At 42.2% G+C, this 16,207-nt stretch overlaps 4 protein-coding genes across 10 annotated transcripts; 1 reads left to right on the forward strand and 3 right to left on the reverse strand.

Moving 5' to 3' along the window:
- Positions 1–1,092: 1,092 nt before the first annotated feature.
- On the forward strand, positions 1,093–3,090 carry LOC135622366 (QWRF motif-containing protein 4-like). Its single transcript, XM_065124146.1, has 6 exons — positions 1,093–1,671; positions 2,104–2,223; positions 2,390–2,506; positions 2,571–2,660; positions 2,768–2,878; positions 2,952–3,090. Exons 1-6 carry the CDS (start codon positions 1,171–1,173, stop codon positions 3,006–3,008), a joined length of 996 nt encoding a protein of 331 aa, XP_064980218.1. The 5' UTR covers positions 1,093–1,170; the 3' UTR covers positions 3,009–3,090.
- A 124-nt stretch (positions 3,091–3,214) lies between these two features.
- On the reverse strand, positions 3,215–4,922 carry LOC135622365 (uncharacterized). Its single transcript, XM_065124145.1, has 2 exons — positions 3,878–4,922; positions 3,215–3,759 (listed from the first exon to the last, which is right to left on the reverse strand). Exons 1-2 carry the CDS (start codon positions 4,467–4,469, stop codon positions 3,326–3,328), a joined length of 1,026 nt encoding a protein of 341 aa, XP_064980217.1. The 5' UTR covers positions 4,470–4,922; the 3' UTR covers positions 3,215–3,325.
- A 151-nt stretch (positions 4,923–5,073) lies between these two features.
- LOC135622367 (uncharacterized) lies at positions 5,074–10,294 on the reverse strand. Its single transcript, XM_065124147.1, has 7 exons — positions 9,779–10,294; positions 7,588–7,665; positions 7,178–7,212; positions 7,018–7,073; positions 6,032–6,133; positions 5,819–5,903; positions 5,074–5,365 (listed from the first exon to the last, which is right to left on the reverse strand). Exons 1-6 carry the CDS (start codon positions 10,199–10,201, stop codon positions 5,845–5,847), a joined length of 753 nt encoding a protein of 250 aa, XP_064980219.1. The 5' UTR covers positions 10,202–10,294; the 3' UTR covers positions 5,074–5,365; positions 5,819–5,844.
- A 737-nt stretch (positions 10,295–11,031) lies between these two features.
- On the reverse strand, positions 11,032–14,543 carry LOC135622368 (receptor-like protein kinase THESEUS 1). Of its 7 annotated transcripts, none has more exons than XM_065124148.1 (2): positions 14,443–14,543; positions 11,032–14,357 (listed from the first exon to the last, which is right to left on the reverse strand). In XM_065124148.1, exon 2 carries the CDS (start codon positions 13,798–13,800, stop codon positions 11,278–11,280), a length of 2,523 nt encoding a protein of 840 aa, XP_064980220.1. In that variant the 5' UTR covers positions 13,801–14,357; positions 14,443–14,543; the 3' UTR covers positions 11,032–11,277. The 7 variants fall into 7 exon arrangements, with proteins under 7 accessions (XP_064980220.1, XP_064980224.1, XP_064980222.1 ...); XM_065124152.1 differs by lacking the exon at positions 14,443–14,543 and having other exon boundaries at positions 11,032–13,931; positions 14,202–14,397; XM_065124150.1 differs by lacking the exon at positions 14,443–14,543 and having other exon boundaries at positions 11,032–14,013; positions 14,202–14,397.
- Between the last annotated feature and the right edge of the window lie 1,664 nt (positions 14,544–16,207).

Raw genomic sequence — 16,207 nt, forward strand, 5'->3', positions numbered from 1 at the left:
TTAGCATCACATAAACCAAGAAAACTAAGTTTAGAAGAAATGAATTCCTCAAGAAGACTAGAAAGTTTGTTGGCCTCAGCATTCTAGCCAATTAGCACCACAGTTTTCGTCACGAAATATATGCGAAATTTTACAATCACCTAGGTATTAAGTGAAATATATCTCTAATAACATTCAAAATTCTGTAAGGGAGAGAAAATTATCTACTAAGGATATTGACCAATTCCCAAAAGACAACATAAACCATTCCAAAATAGCCTGTCTCACAATAATTATTATCCTTTGTGGTAAAATACTTATAAACCAAAAAAAAAAAGAAATATCATTATGTCTAGTAATGAAGTCGATATTATCACACTCATGATCTCAAAAATCATCGCAATTTAATTTGATCTGCAAAAGTAATTTTATGAGGAGAATCCACTTGAAGATGGAGTTAATTTTATGAGACACCATTGTTTGCAGTCGGAATCCTTCAGCCTCGGAGTGCACATCGATAGCAGGAGATCATAGGAAAGGGAATGAAACGAAAGCAAAGGAACCCTTCAGAAGCCGGCATGTACTGTCGCCCTTCTCTTGACACATGGCCGACGCAATCTACCGTAATGTGTTTTTTGATGCACGATTGTGGCCGGCAAATCACTTTCTATAGTCATTCAATGATATATAATTTCCTCTTCCGTAGATAATTATAAGTAATTGTCTGACGTGACTATTTGGAACAAATCTCCTCACGTTTCTCGATTCCTTCGTCTTTGCTCCTCTCTTCCTCCGGCCATCCTCTCCGTTCCTCAAGTTGAAACGACGATGGAGAAGCACACACCGCGGAGGACCAAATCCCGAGAGTTGAGCAGCTCCCCTTCCCGCCTCTCCTCCTTATCCTCGTCTTCTTCCCTCAAACGCCGCTCCGGAGACTCTTCCACCTCCTCCTTGGCCTCTGTCGTCCTCTGGCCTTCTGCCTCTTCTGCCACCGAAAAGTCCCTCTGCCTCGCGGACCACCTCAGTGACGACCGTCTCAGAGATCTCTCTGCTGAACCCAAGAAGAACGGAGGGAGGCGATTCCTTCACCCCATGGCCGCTGGCAACGCCTCTCCCCAGTCAACGATCCTCGGACGCCAGAGGAGCCACTCCCAGTACTCCGGTCGATTCAAACAAGAGGAGAAGGACGAGATGAAGAAGATGCGACATAATCTGAAAGAGAGCAGTCGACCCATCCTTGGCGGCTCCATGCGGCACATCGGCGAGGTCATCCGCTTTCCTCCCTCGCCCACACCCGCCTCCTCCCTCCCGCCGTCTGTCCTCAACTCCCGCTCTGGCATCCTCCACGGCAAGCCCCGCCTCGAGAGCGTTAATCTTCCCAATCACGACGAATTGCGAAGACCAGTCCGTTCGTCGAGCTCGTGGTCGCCATCGCCAGCTAAGCGGTCGGTGTCGCCGCTGATGGTGGAGGCTCCGGTGGCGAGTGCGGAGAAGGGCAAGAGCCGCTCTTTTACGAGCTCGGGTTTGGATTTGCTACGACGAAAGTGGCAGGGGAGTCCGTCTGATACCACGAAGTTGAAGAAGGGTATGGTGGCCCACCAACTCCAACTAACGTGGAACCGTTTGATTCAGTGGAGGTGGGTGAACGCTGGGTCGGATGAGGTGGGTCTGATCAAGAGGACCCACGCAGAGGTACACTTAACTCTTTTTCCCAAAATAATGTGCAACTATAATTTTCATTATTAAAACACTATTTTTCACAAAAAAAATAAATTTTAACTCTTAGTCAAAAAAAATTCAATAGGATTAGTTGGTAACTTTCATTCGGTAATAATATTTTTTTTTCTCGTTAAAGATTAACTATATTATTTTATGACATGCATGTGTATAAATAATTCCTTAAAATAAATTTGTACCTAATCAGGTCTTGTCTCCCAAACTATTAAGTTTTTTGGTTTACCTTTTTAAATCCAAGTTTAGCTTATATGTAACTATACAACTCGAAACTAGCAAATATACTATTGCAATAAACATTTGATAGATAATTGTTAGCATAATTGTGTTAAAACTCCAATTAAGATCCAATAGTTTCCTCATGAATTCATCCCTGTGACATGAACTCAGGTTAAAGTATTCGGTGCATGGGTCGGACTATCCAATTTGCGAGCAAGGGTGGCTAGAAAAAGGATGCAGCTGGAAAAGGATAAGTTGCACCTGAAGTTGATGCCATTGCTCTCTTCTCAGGTCAGTAATAGAATCAATATTTGAGCCACGAAGACTTTCTTTATATTGAAAGATATTATTATATATATATTTAAGAGAAGAAAGAAAGAAAATAATTATTTTAAGTATGATATAATAAAAATGGCAGTTTTATAGAGCCTAATTCTGATAGCTATGATGACGGCAGTTGAAGATACTGGAAGACTTTAGTGAGATGGAGCGGCAGCACACCTCTGCTCTTTCTGCCATTAATGACTGCTTACAGGCATCTGTGTGTAGGTTGCCTTTAGCTGATGGAGCAAAGGTGCTTTGTGTTTGTGCTTTGTTGTGCCAATTACGTACGTACGATTTAGCATCTAATTTTGCAGGTTGATCTGCAACTTTTAGTATCAGCTCTAACACATGCAACGGACTTCGCTTTGACGACGAGGACGACAATAAGCAGACTTACTGACACGGTAAGAACAACATGTAGCCATATTGAGTTGTTCTACGGACGAGTAGTATTATGTTTTCCTTCTGTCAGTGCTAACAAAGTTGCCAACGTATTGGGTAATGGCAATAGAATGCGCAGAAGATGGTCTCATTGCTTCCGGAGCTCAGGCAGGTGGTCAGCAGCGAAGGAGCTCTTCTGCAAGAATGTTTCTGTTTGCTGGTTCGCATGTCTTCTCTGCATGTAAGTAATCACATCACGAATAGATCGTGTGGTACAACTGGGATGCTTAATCTACCGTTTGTTTGTGGAACAGATTCAGGAGCAAAGCCTCAAGTGCCATCTGATCCAATTGCACTTAGAATATAGTTAGTGGGTGATCAATGGAGCCATATCGTGGCGAGCGATCGATAGGAAGGGAGCCAAAACCCTCCCTCTTGCCGTCCACCTCGTCGTCTCAGTGACCTCCCCACTCAACAAGAACAGGGCCGTCCTGTCACCAATGATACAGCTTCACAGGGTAGCTGGTTACTCGTCGAGGAACAGACTGCAATCTCTTACATTTTACGAACTTGCAAATGAACAGAAATATAGCACAGAATTAAAGCCGAAAGGGAAAGAAACCAATGGCCATAACCAAACACAAACAGCGAGTCATGCTTCTATATCTTCTACCAGTAGTGAGATTGATCAGTGACTCCCACGGTTGATCATCTCCATGAACTGCTGAAGCGACTGCTGCCGCTGCAGCCTCATGTCCTCGTTGAACTTCTTTATGAACGCCTCCACCCGCCGGTTCAGCTCCTCCTGCCCCAGCGACGGCTCCCTCCGCAGCCTCCCCCGCCCCACTCCCGACGTTTTCGACGTCAAAGAAGACGATGACTCCCCGACGCCTCCGCCAGCCAGCGGTCTCGCGGTGGCGCGGTCGCTGAACGTCTCTGACTTCCGGATCGCCGCCGCCGCATCCGATTCTGCGGCATCCTCGCGAACGACACGTGTGTCCAACGTGTCGGATTTCTTGAGGTGGCGCGCGAGCGGCATCGCACGGCCCTCCGTAATCGTCCGCCACGTGCTCTCCAGCGTCTCCTCTCGCCTTGGCCTTGCCACCCTCCTCAACGCCTTACCTGCACCATCGTAGATTCACCATTTTACTCCTACTGAGCAATTCAAACCTGGAATCATTGGCGCCGCCAATCGCCACCGACGGAAAAAGAAACGGAAGACGTCAGATGGACGCCTCACCGTCAGGGCCGGGCTTGAGGCTCTTGCGGTGTCCGAATCTGATCGAAACAAGCGGTTTCTCCAACCCGGCCAGGTACTCCATCGGGGACTCCGTCGACGGCCTCTGCTCCGGAGAGAAGTTTGAGCTCGAAGTCACGAATTCCGGACCCACTTCTTGTTCTTCTCCCACTGTCTCCGCCTTGGACACCGTCTCCTTCTCGCCCAGAACTATCGCTTCCTGGTCTCCTCTGTCATCCTCCGTCGTCGCGGTGACGAACCGCGTCGAGGAGGCGTTTTCCACTAGCTCCTCCTCGTAAGGAGGCATGTATTCCATGAGGTGAACAACCATTTCAGGCGTAGGAGAAGATGCCAACTCGGTGGATTCGGCGTGCGGCTTGTCGAAGCGGAAGGAGGCGGCGATACAAAGGATGACAGCGTTGAGTACAAAGTAGAGGTAGGGCGGTGTGAGCCAGACAACAATGGAGGCGAACGCCCGTGGGACCTCGGCGGCGAGGAGCCGTTTAATAGGTGGACCCGCGTGGAGCAGCATCGCGGCCGCCGTTACCACCACCACGGCCGAGGCGAGCGCCGCCTTGTGGGACAGCATTACCATCCGCGCTCCGCCGCCTCTCGTGTTGGGTAAGCCTATGATCGCCACGGAGTGCGCTAGTGGATATACCAAGAGCAGCAGGAGCGGGGTTTGAGTCGTGATGATGATATAGGGACCATTGGATAGGATGTAGAAGCAGGGAGATTGCGGCTTGGATCTCGCTCCGAAAACATCATCGCTCGCTCTTCGTTATCTGCTGTGTCGCCTCCGTTGCATCATCATTTATCATCATCGTTATCCCCCCCCTGTGGTCTCGATATGCATCTTAAATCCTGCCGATTACGAATTTTAGCCCAGGGTCGTCGCCTGCTAACCAGTCTTCCTCTCCCCCACCACGCAAATCCGCTTCTTCAAGTGATGTGAGAGTCGCTGATATGCTGGTCAACGCTCATTGTTGTTTCCTCAGAGAATTCAGCGTTGAAACATTCATTCCTTCGCACTTAAATCCTCTTTCAGAACCAATCTTTCGCACGTATGAATATTCACTTACAGGATTAGTTGTTAGTACAATAATTGCTGACTAAAACTCAGTAAACAAGTGTTTATCCCTCTGTACTCCATCATACTGTCTCTCCGACCATCATCACTAATCACAAATGACCACAGGTAAAGCAATCTTATAACTTATGGTTTTCACTAAAAATTATTGCGAACAGCAGTTCTAATTGTGTACATGAGATGTAGAGAGAGTCTCCATGTGAGATGCCTGCCCCTAAATGACGAAATAGATTTCTATGAATACAACCCATTTTTCGATTTGAAGCTTCACAGTATATACCCAACAACTCATTGTTTATGCATGTTGGGGCCTTGCGACAGCTGCACATAGTATGATGTCCGAAGTTGATACTTTGAGAGAGTCGAGGTTGCAACTCGGAGAATACTAGAATCCTGTCATCCTGTCAAGTTCATTGTCTAGGTCAATTCCTCAACTCAACTCACAGTGACTATACATACAAGAATTTACGCGAATATGTTAAATGAATTTTCTACCCTCGAAAAAAAAAAGAATTTCTGGCATGAAATATGCAGGCGGCAAAATGGTGCCTCAAATGATAAGTGGAATGCAATTGATTTATGTCTAGAACAAATTAGCTTTGACTTTTATAATTTCTTTCTAGAGCTGTCCAGAAAGACGGAAAACTGTGCAATTGATGTTTTTTGGGTATGATTTCCTGGAAGGAAGTATCAGTGGGAAAGAAAAGGAATTCCTCGAAGTATCGGTGCAAAATGACATTTTGAAAAGGCAAAATGGCAAATATGCAAGTATAAACAAATTAATGGTTGCATTCTTGAAAAAATTGGGAGGAATGAGAACATTTTATGCACTCAAATCTAAGAGAGCCCCTTACCATTTTCGGTTCGGTTTGGAAAGAAATCAATCTATGTCCTTCACTTCGGCTTCAATGTCAACAACTGCAGCAGAAGAGGCCTTTCCTGCATATGTTAAACAGCTGCGATAATAAGATCATGATTTTTGTCCAAGGCTTCGAGTAGAAAGAGATTCTGCATAATAAACTATTATTGAAAGCCAAGTATACGACAAAATATGCAGCAAGTGCTACCTTTCTCAACTCGAGATGAGAATCCATTGAAGGCTTGTCCGTAATTTGTGGAGCGTTCAGATGAAAACCTAGCTGATTCTCTTACAAACATGTTGCCCTGTACTGCAATCAGATAACACCGTTTCAGAGCTAAAACATAAGTAGACTTTTCTCACGTCCTCCACTGCTAAAGCACTTTATTTGGAGACAATGAAATACAAAGGTACAATAAAATGGAAGGAAGCAAGTAATAAAAGATAATTCTAGAAAACACTAGAATGTTAACAAAAATATACTTCAATTGCAAAAAAATTTCCAACCAAAATCCAAGAAAATGAATCCTAAAGGACACAAATATTTCTGATCGTTCATTTCATATAAGTTCTAATTGCCAAGCACATGCAGCAACAGTAGCAGCACAATCAATCTTGTCAAAATATACTGAAGCAGTTGCAGTTAGACCCACATATATGTATGTATGTAAGTATGTATGTATGTATGTGTGTGTGTGTGTATATATATATATGGTCACCATCACTACCATATATACAGTAGTGACTCATTTGATTAATTATCCAGTTTCTAAAAATCTGACATCTGTAATCCCAACTAAAAGAGACGGGTAGGAAACATGTGAGTGAGTCTAATAGTCATTTCGGAGATCTTCAATCATACAAGATAGAATTACAACTGTAAGCTTCCAACTTGGCTATGCAAAGAGCTCGGTGAACAATTAGGCACTATCCAGACTTAGATTTGGTATGATCCAAACGATATTTATCACTACATGGCCTTCAAGCACCAGATATAATATTTTCATTTTCAGAATAAGATGGTATATACACTTGAATAGAAATTCTCATATGTCATTTGTTCTTTAGTTACATCTTCATTAGATTTATCAACTAATAAGCTGGCAAAAGAACAAAATGGGACGTATATTTATAAGGAATCAGATCAACCAAGTGGTGCACAGAATATATTTAAAATCAAGATAGGTTTACTACCAGAGAAAGGTTGACTGCAGAAAGGGCAGAGTTGTGGACCATCCTTCATAGCTGACCTAAAAGAAAACAATTTGTTGTTATATTGTTCCAGTAAAGAGAAAAGCACTTAAAGCTCACTACTGTAGAGAATTTTAATCTAGAGGATGACTGCCATGCTTACTTAAAAATCTGGAATTCCTTTCCACAGTTGGGACACTGCACATGGAAGAGCTAAAAGGTTAGTAAATCTCCAGATTAAATACTCAGAAACAAGCTCAAATGAAATTCCAGAGTCACTATTGTAAACAGAAAAGCTCAAGCTACAAAATGAACCACATCATCCATGAAGAAAAAGAAAAAACAAAAGAAACAAAGATAATGGGCAGCCTTATAGAGAACACCTACATTCAGTAATGACAGTTCCAATATTGAGGCTTCAGAATTGAAAATATAAAGTAAATTTTGGATATCATTTTCTTAAGCGTATCTGATGCATAAATGTCAATTCTTCAACAGCTTATTTCTTGGATCAGATGCAACTGGAATGTAAGAAATAGAAAAAAAAAAATTATGAAATGGAAAAATACTCACACCACTTTGAACTATGTCTCGTCCAGCAAACCAGAAGAAAGCGCCAAACCCCACAATAGGTAACAATACTGCAAGGAGCTGTTGATATGTGTTTTTAGTGAAACATTGAGAAAAATGTCAAAACATAGATAATATGAATAAAATGAAAGAACAAAGGAAGGCATTTCATATGTTTTTATTTATTTGTTGTCTTTTCTATTGTCATTTATGTGGTTTTCTTTCACAGGGAGAGGGATGGCAGAGCAGCATGGTTGTTCAGCTTTGTTGAGCTGGTAAAGGCTTGTATAAGCTTCAAACAGAATGACAAGAAAATATTAACCCATTAAAAATTAAACATATTAGTGGTACACTAATTGGTTTATATTAAAAATATTACTACAAGTTCTTACCAGGATATTTGGGAGGTCCCTGAAAACAATCTTATAAAAAATTTTGAACTATAACTACAACAGAATGTAGCCATATAACTCATATTGTTCTGATTGCAGGATATGATGAGGATAGCCCGGCTCTACAAAAGAATTCAACCAAATCAACGTGCTAGATGTGGTGTTGAAGATTGTGAAAGATGTCTTACATATCTGTTGTATGGCATCCAACATCCGCTCAGACCTCAGACCACTAAGGACAGACCATCTAATTGCAGACCAATGGAAAGAGCCCCTTACCCATTCCTCCTCTACTAGACAGAGTACACATAAATTGACGATTTATATACCCCATGTATGTATATAAATTGATACTTAGGGCTAGGAATAGTAAGCTGGTATTTTGTAGAGAGATGGCTATTCTTGAGAAACTTATCTTGGGATCTACACCATTGTCATGTCTTATCTCCATAGCAATAAAACTCTCTTCATCGTCTTTTCTTATGGATACAGGTCAATTGACTGAACCATATCAAATCTGAGTGCCTTCAATTTAATTATCTCTCTTTTACTTTTTTCCTCATCTTTGTGCTCTGTGCCTTTATTTGGTGAAGTGGCTTTGAGGTTTGGTTGGAGAGGTCAATGGAATGAGAAGCAGATATATTCAGTAATTTCCTAGTTTTTGAATAAGTAAGAAAAGAATGGTCCAATGCACAAGGCCTCCAATAATGCAGGTTTAAGAAGAGTGACCGTATGCAATGTTACTTAGCTTTTCAATACCTGTAGAGATCAAAACATCACCTTCGGACGGGACATATGTGCAATATGAGCAACAAAATTTAGGACAGAAATTTGACTCAGATAATATTCAGTCTACTTTCAACTTTCCTGAAGTCAATCACTGCTACTCCTTTGAATGGTCATGAATCATTGGATCTTCCTAGTCCCAAATTTGCCCAATAACCATGAGTAAGACGTCTCGAACAATTTGTGATCCCCTTACCAGTAACTCAAGAATTAGTTGGACATTAACATACCCTTTTTAAATTACGAACTTCAATTCAACAATTACTTCACGACTCTCGCTAGCAATTGCCCATTACTCTCATCAGCTACCAAAGTATGAAATGCATTTTTTTGGGGGAACTTCTGAAGTTGACAGTTGCATCAGAATACGATGTCATACTTCCTTCTATGCCCATCTAAAGAAATTTTTATAATTTTTAATTTAATTTAAAAGAGAGTAAAGTTTTCTGTATCGGAGTTAGACAAGATGCCACCTAGTTATACTTAATTTTGAGATCAACTCTTGGCCAAAAAAATGAGAGAAGTACCTATTAGGAGGACATCAAATAAACAAATTTTCCGTTTCTCATGGGAAATAAAATCACTTTCCATCTCCCCTAACAAAATTCTAATTGTGACAATCCCTGAAAGAATGAGACCGATTCGACCTAAGATACCAATATTTCTCATTTCATACAATAGAATGATGTATCAAAGCACAATGACTGGATGAAAAAATTAGCAAAAAGAAATTAATCCAAATTCACAAAAGGTATTCCTATTAACACATAGATAATAAGGAGAGTTAAGAACATCTTATAGGAAACAGAAAGGAAGCATTTGGTCACACTGAGAAAGTCATCATAATATGAACATGCATCTACAAGAATCAATACATCATGAATGCACCAAACACACGATCAAACATCAATCGACTACTTGCTGAGTGAAAAGAATCCATCAGAGAATCCAAGAACATGAGCCCTTTGCCCATGGATATAAGCTCTTTACTAAATCACAGGATATAAGCTCTTTACCCAGATGGAAACGATAGTATCCAAGATCCAGCCAAGTTGCCCGGTCATGGTGAGGTATGTCAGCCCGATAGCCAAAGCCAGATTACCCAGCACCCTCGTGGTGGTACCCTTGTCCCAATCTCCCCCACCACCACCATTGAAACCAAATCCCTGGTTGGCTGCGACTACAACCAAGCTCCCCTTCCTCCCTCTACCCACCAAAATCAAATCTTTCAAATTACCTCCTGGATATGGAAACACCTGCCGAGGATACTCGATGAAGCGCCCATTTCTATGCAAAGATCCGACAGTATTTCTTCTTGGGAGCGAGCAATTTATGGCGTGCTTTAGTGAACCTAGATCGAGTCGGTATCCTTGGCCGTAAAGATTACCAAAAGAGAATCCGGAATTTGGAGAAAGAATAGAGACTTGCAGCGAGACCATGGCGAACAAATCATTCAGCTAAGAAATAAGACGCCAAAAGAAGTGGAAGGTGAACGGATGGCAATGAACTGAGGAGGAACGAAGCCCGTGGTGGTTTTATCTGTTCCGGGCTCACCAAATCTGGATTCTTCCGCTGATCTTTTCCTCTCTCATGTTTTTTTCTGCTATGAATTTTTTTTAAAAAAATTAATAATAAATGGATAAAAAGAGGATAAACTAAAAAAAAAACTTTTAAATTTTTATTTTTATCACAGAGTTTTTATTTATTTATTTATCACAAAGTATCTTTTATTTTTTAAAAGATAATATTATCCTTGACTTTTGTTGTCATCTTGTCTGTTTTACCTTCGTTTCTTTTTTTATATGAGAAAAAAAATTTAAAATAGAATTAGTAATCAATGTAGGTGATCGATGAGATCTTTTCATAAGATAGAGGTGATAAAAATGATAACTAAGGGCATTGGAAAAAAAGAAAAGTAAAAAAGTGAAGTTTTTTTTTTTGATAGATTTGACCTAAAAGAAAAAGAAAATCAAGAAGGCATTGGAAAAAAAGAAAAGTAAAAAAGAAAAAAAAAAAAAAAAAAGAAAGAGAGAGAGAAGATATAGCATTTATATGGGCCGTTCATGGATAGGGCCTTCATATGGGCCGTTCATATGGGAAATGAAGCATGTTATGCAATGCATTCTTGTAGATGGTACGGGCCGTTCAGGATCTAATCATAGACATTCTGATATCTGTCGGTGTCTCGTGCATTGCTGAACATTTAAACTTCAAGATAAAAAGGTACAGTAAAGAACAAAACATTCAACTCAAGCATAAGATCTTCACATGTTGACATCCTCTCTTTATTGGTAGATAGCCTAAGAAGGTAAACTCTGTCCTTCATCATTTGATCTCAATCATCCATATTTCAAAAGATGACTTAGCTCACATTACATCTGGAAAAGTCTAACCTACAACACTGAAGCATAACCTCCTTAAACCGACAGGTGTGTTACAAATGGAAACAAGATGATGGAAGAGAGAACAACATGGCATGCAAGACCAATTCTGAAGCAGGAATGCCGTCGATCTTTTATCTCCCTCGAGGGTTTACAATCTGAGAGAACACTGCACTTGTCGTAGCATCTTCTGCGTCGTTTTCGGAACCGGTGTTTGCTCCCTCGACGACACTAATGCTGTTGTCAAGGGGTTCCATGTGTGGTAGTACGATACCAGAAATACTCTTTATGCTGTTCTCATATGGGTCATCAAGCGAAGAAGTCTCCTCAAGCTGGAGAGCATACTCGAGGTTCCATAGAACATCTCCCATTGTTGGCCTGTCAACTCCCTGTTCTGCCAAGCATTTTTCAGCTGTATCACCATATTTTCTAAGGGAAGTTGCATTAATTTTCCCTGTCAATGCTGGATCTACTATTCTTTCCAGCATTCCTTTCTTCTGCCAGTTCATTGCCCACTCTGCGATGTTTACCTGCTCCCTCGGGAGCACCGGGTTGAGAGCTGGCCTTGCACAGAGAACTTCCAGCAATACGACACCAAAGGAGTAGACATCCGACTTCTCGGTCAGCTGCTGCCTCCTGAAGTACTCAGGATCAAGATACCCGAAGCTCCCTTTCACTGCGGTGCTAACATGGGTCTGATCCAAAGCAGGGCCAGTCTTCGAAAGACCGAAGTCTGCTACCTTTGCAACAAAGTTCTCATCCAAGAGAATGTTGGTCGTCTTCACGTCACGGTGGATGATGCTCTGTGCTGCACCGGTGTGGAGGTAGTGCAACCCTCTTGCAGCACCAATGCAGATCTCAAGGCGCTGTCTCCATGGAAGTGATGGAAGGTTGGCACCGTATAGATGGCTCCGTAAGGGTCCATTTGCCATGTATTCGTACACCAAAATCATCTCAGAACGTTCATCACAGTAGCCAATGAGCGAGACCAGATGACGATGCCGGAGCTTGGATAACATCTCAATCTCTGTCTGGAATTCAGCCAGCCCTTGCTCAGACCTCGGATTCCCTCTCTTGATAGCAACCTTAGTACCATCTTCTAGTGTCCCCTCATAGACCTTTCCAAACCCACCCACTCCAAGAACCAAGTTCTCATCAAACTTGTTGGTCGCATCCAGGATCTCTTGGAACATGAAAACCCGTCCAAGGTTTGTAGATGCCAAAGATATGCAGCTTGCTGTCCCACTCTTCTGAGAAGTTGTCGATACTTTGCTGATGGTGTGGGAGTGGCCATAAAAGGGTAGTGGTAACCATGCATGATCATGGGGTTTAGTCTTTCTCCTGCGAACGATGAAACAGCAGTAGCACAAAGTTATCAGTGTAATGACAGTCATTGATCCCAAGACTATTCCAATTACGATTCCCAACTTATTCCTTCCTGGGGGTGACTCTGGAAGAAGGTCCTCAACAGCATAGACTCCATCTAAGCTTTTCGCACCGTTGCTAATCTTCATGATCTCCAGTCCATTCAGTATAGCATTGCTGAAATCAGCCACTACGTCTGGACCGACGCTGACGGTCATTGTGTTTGAACCATCCGAGGAGTTGGAAACAAAATCCTTGTAGTAGGGCACTGATAGATCACCCTTCAGTGATGACAAATCCAAACTGGCAATAGCAATATCAGAATTGATATAGACATTGAACACAAGTGTGTTCAGAGCCTTGCTAACGATATCGCAGAAGTGAAAGCGGATCAAGTAAAGGAAGTTCTGATCTACCGAGAAAACCCAGGTGATGTTGAAATTTAAATCTGTCACATTTGCATCTCCCATTGTTTCTGCAGTGGAATAGACCAACCTCGGTGCTGTTTCAATGGTGATTCCATCAGGGTAAGTTATGGTCGCAAGATCCGCAGATGCCTTCACGGCGGAGCTGTTGACATGGAGGTACTTGGCATCATTTTCCCAAGTCCTCCCGAGAGAATCATTCTGTGGAGTGAGCAAAGGACCGCCCATATTCAAGCGATACATGGTCTCAAGACCAAGCACAGAGAGACCACTGAAAGGAGCATTAGGTACTGCAAGAGCCTGGTCATAGATCAGCTCATCAGGAACCGAGACGACTTCGATCCCATTCACGAATGAGACAGAACCATGTGATGGGATAAAAGTGAGGGCCAAGCAATCAGAGGTCACGTTCACCGAGTACTCCTTGAACAGGTAAGTGCGGTTTGAGTTCTTGAAGGTGAAGTTGTTCATCAGGACGAACTCATCTGTGATGACGGTTAAAGGAGCAGCGCTCAAGTTATGGCCGGAATTGGCAATAGGATAGAAGTAGAGACGGATCCAGTGGCGGCCCTGTTGCCGGAGATAAAAGTTATAGGAGGCTGGTTCCGAGAAGATACGAAGGGATTGGTATATTGGGGATGGCAGAGCAGAATTGGAGGTGGAAAGGGTACCATCTCCAGAGGTTCTTAGAGAAAAGGAGGATTGCTGTGAATCAGGAAGGAAGACTTGGCCTTGGACTGACACATTCTGGGAAGATCCGCAGGCGAGAAGATAGTTGTCCGCAGGAGTGAATGCAGCAAAGGAACCATCGACGAGAATCAAAGCAAGGCATGCAATGGACAGTCCCAAGCAAATCCGCCTCAACATTTTCAGATTCCCCAGCTAGATTATGAGATGAATCTCTCGAGCACTTCAAGATCACCATTTCCCAACTTGGAACTTGTGGTTCCAGTTTCCATCTTAAAAATCCTAATAATTCTTGATCATATTCTAGAAATCTATGCAAAGAAAATTACCAACATACAAATCTAGATCAGCACATTCTGACGGCTAATATTTCTGATTTCGGTAAAATGGAAACTACAAGGAAAAAAGAAACAGAAAAAAATCTCAGTCGAAAGATTAAAAAGAGGAAATCCAAATGCCAAATCCTTAGTCAAACCAACGGAAATGGATGAGTATATGAAGTCTTTATTTAGGGACCAAAACCAGAGAAGACGAAGGAAAGGAAATAAACCAAGGAATTTGTTCTTCTCACTCAGACGCACCGCTCTCGCTCCAAACTCTGCGTTCAGGCCCAGTAGCACTACTCAAGGAGAGACCAAGATGAGCTGAATGCGCCGACCAAATGGATCCCCCGAGGCTTTGGTGAGACCCAAAGCAGCTGCTTTCCAGCCTGGGGAAGGAGACGAGGCTGTCACCACCTACATGGAGAAGCCACAGGACCCCACACCGGCTATCATCGCCTCTTTATCTAGAAAATGAAAGAACGGAGACATGATGACCAACTTTTGGACGGCAACGAGTGGAGCCAGAGATGTTTCCGTCCGTTACCGGAGATCACGTGCTGCGGGGTTCCTTTTCCTTCCGTCCGCGAACGTAAAGATCTGCAACAGAGTTCTTGCAAGCGGAGAGACAGGACATACTGTTGAATTCACTCGTTGGGGAGTCAATTTAACCCTCCATCGGAGAGAAGACACGTATGCATCTATCGCATCAGGTCCTGCCCTCTTTTTGGTGATGGGAGAGACGAGGTGGACGTACGTGTGCTGCCACGCGGCTACGGAACAAATACTAGGGATGCGTCTTCCCTAATTATTTGCATGTCCTACTAATACATTGTCCACTCTCTTCTGCAGGAGGAAGAATGACTAGTTGCATCCATCGGTGGTTTCGATTTCAGTTTTGCTTTTAGTTTGGAATCGAAACTGTTTATTTTAATTTTAATTTTTTTATTTTAAAAATATCTCCAATTAATTAATTTTAAGTTATTGGAATGAATAGATTCATTATTTGGATAGATGTTTGATCGTTTGTTATTATTATTATTTTTAGTCGAGGTCAAACCGTTAGAATTCGATTCAATTCGGGACTACCTAACCATGATCGGATCTACAGGTCGAACTCGACACATGCATCCCTGTCATGTAATACCAATTGTATTTGTTAATATGGGTTCAACTCCATGTCGGTCGACCATCTTGTTTGTTCTGACGGTTGTCACTTCTATCTTATTATAGAAGAAGGATAACGTAGCATCGAAGAAGACATCTTATTGCCTCGTTATTCATCGATATCATCATTATTATTATTATGTTCATTATTGTTAGGAGAAGATATCATTGACGTCTAAGTCAAACTGATGTGGTTCAGATCCATATGTGCAGTGTTATTTGAGGTGTTTATGAGGTGAAAATATTGAGCTCCCAATGAGATCGTCCGAGGTGCCACCTATACGAATACTAAGGAAGAGAGAAAATTTCTAAGCTAGTCCCTTCAACACCTAATTTAGTAACCAAAGTTAGATGGGTGCAGTCACCAATCGTAAAAAAGTAACATGACCCACTTGCCTTAAGTGGGGAAAGGGTTGGTACATGACCCACTTGCCTCAAGTGGAAAGAGAGTCGATGCTCTCCCCCTCCACTTTGAGCTAGTCTTAAGGGAGTTGGGTTTTCCCAACCTCCATGTCTCAAGGGAGCCTTTCTTTAGGTGCTTTGGCTTTCTCGACCTAGAGGGCTCTCTTAAAGTGGGATAGGTTTTTTCGACTTGTGTCTCAGACATATTTTACCTTATGCCTCTCATCATGATAGATTTCTTTATATGCGGGTTTGGTTTTATCGACTTATGTGTTTTTAGCATATTTTACCATGTGCCTCCTTCCACAGTTGGTTCTTTCTACGCAAGTTAAGCTTTCTCGACTCATGCATCTCAAGCATGTTTTGCTTTGTGCCCTCTCACTATAATGGGTTTCTTCCCATATGGATTAGGCTTTCTTAACATGCATATGCAGCATGTCTTACCTTGTGCCTCCTATCATGGCAAGTTTCTGTGTGGGTCGGGCTAAATACTTTAGTATATTATTGTTGTGTCACTATTAACTCTTTTGTCTTTGACTTATAGCATCACTATATCATGGCCCTTCTCAACCATGTTCAAAATATATGATTAATTAATAATATCTTATGATTGACAATCTTTGGGAGAAGATGGAGGGGCTAAAGAGGGAGAGGGGAGACCCAACACTTACCTATGAAGTAGAGGCTCAAGGAGCCAA

The sequence above is a fragment of the Musa acuminata genome, chromosome BXJ2-9, assembly GCF_036884655.1.
Source record: "Musa acuminata AAA Group cultivar baxijiao chromosome BXJ2-9, Cavendish_Baxijiao_AAA, whole genome shotgun sequence".
NCBI classification, from domain to species: Eukaryota; Viridiplantae; Streptophyta; class Magnoliopsida; order Zingiberales; family Musaceae; genus Musa; species Musa acuminata.

Excerpts from the sequence above, each read along its gene's own strand:
- LOC135622365 (XM_065124145.1), bottom strand. The coding sequence starts at position 4,469 with ATGGTAATGCTGTCCCACAAGGCGGCGCTCGCCTCGGCCGTGGTGGTG. Across the intron at positions 3,760-3,877 it reads CCTCAAGCCCGGCCCTGACG|GTAAGGCGTTGAGGAGGGTG; the intron begins GTGAGGCGTCCA and ends ACGATGGTGCAG.
- LOC135622367 (XM_065124147.1), bottom strand. The coding sequence starts at position 10,201 with ATGGTCTCGCTGCAAGTCTCTATTCTTTCTCCAAATTCCGGATTCTCT. Across the intron at positions 7,074-7,177 it reads AAGGAATTCCAGATTTTTAA|GTCAGCTATGAAGGATGGTC; the intron begins GTAAGCATGGCA and ends GTTTTCTTTTAG. Across the intron at positions 5,904-6,031 it reads CTCATCTCGAGTTGAGAAAG|GAAAGGCCTCTTCTGCTGCA; the intron begins GTAGCACTTGCT and ends TAACATATGCAG.
- LOC135622368 (XM_065124148.1), bottom strand. The coding sequence starts at position 13,800 with ATGTTGAGGCGGATTTGCTTGGGACTGTCCATTGCATGCCTTGCTTTG.
- LOC135622366 (XM_065124146.1), top strand. The coding sequence starts at position 1,171 with ATGAAGAAGATGCGACATAATCTGAAAGAGAGCAGTCGACCCATCCTT. Across the intron at positions 2,224-2,389 it reads TGCCATTGCTCTCTTCTCAG|TTGAAGATACTGGAAGACTT; the intron begins GTCAGTAATAGA and ends TGATGACGGCAG. Across the intron at positions 2,661-2,767 it reads TAAGCAGACTTACTGACACG|AATGCGCAGAAGATGGTCTC; the intron begins GTAAGAACAACA and ends TAATGGCAATAG.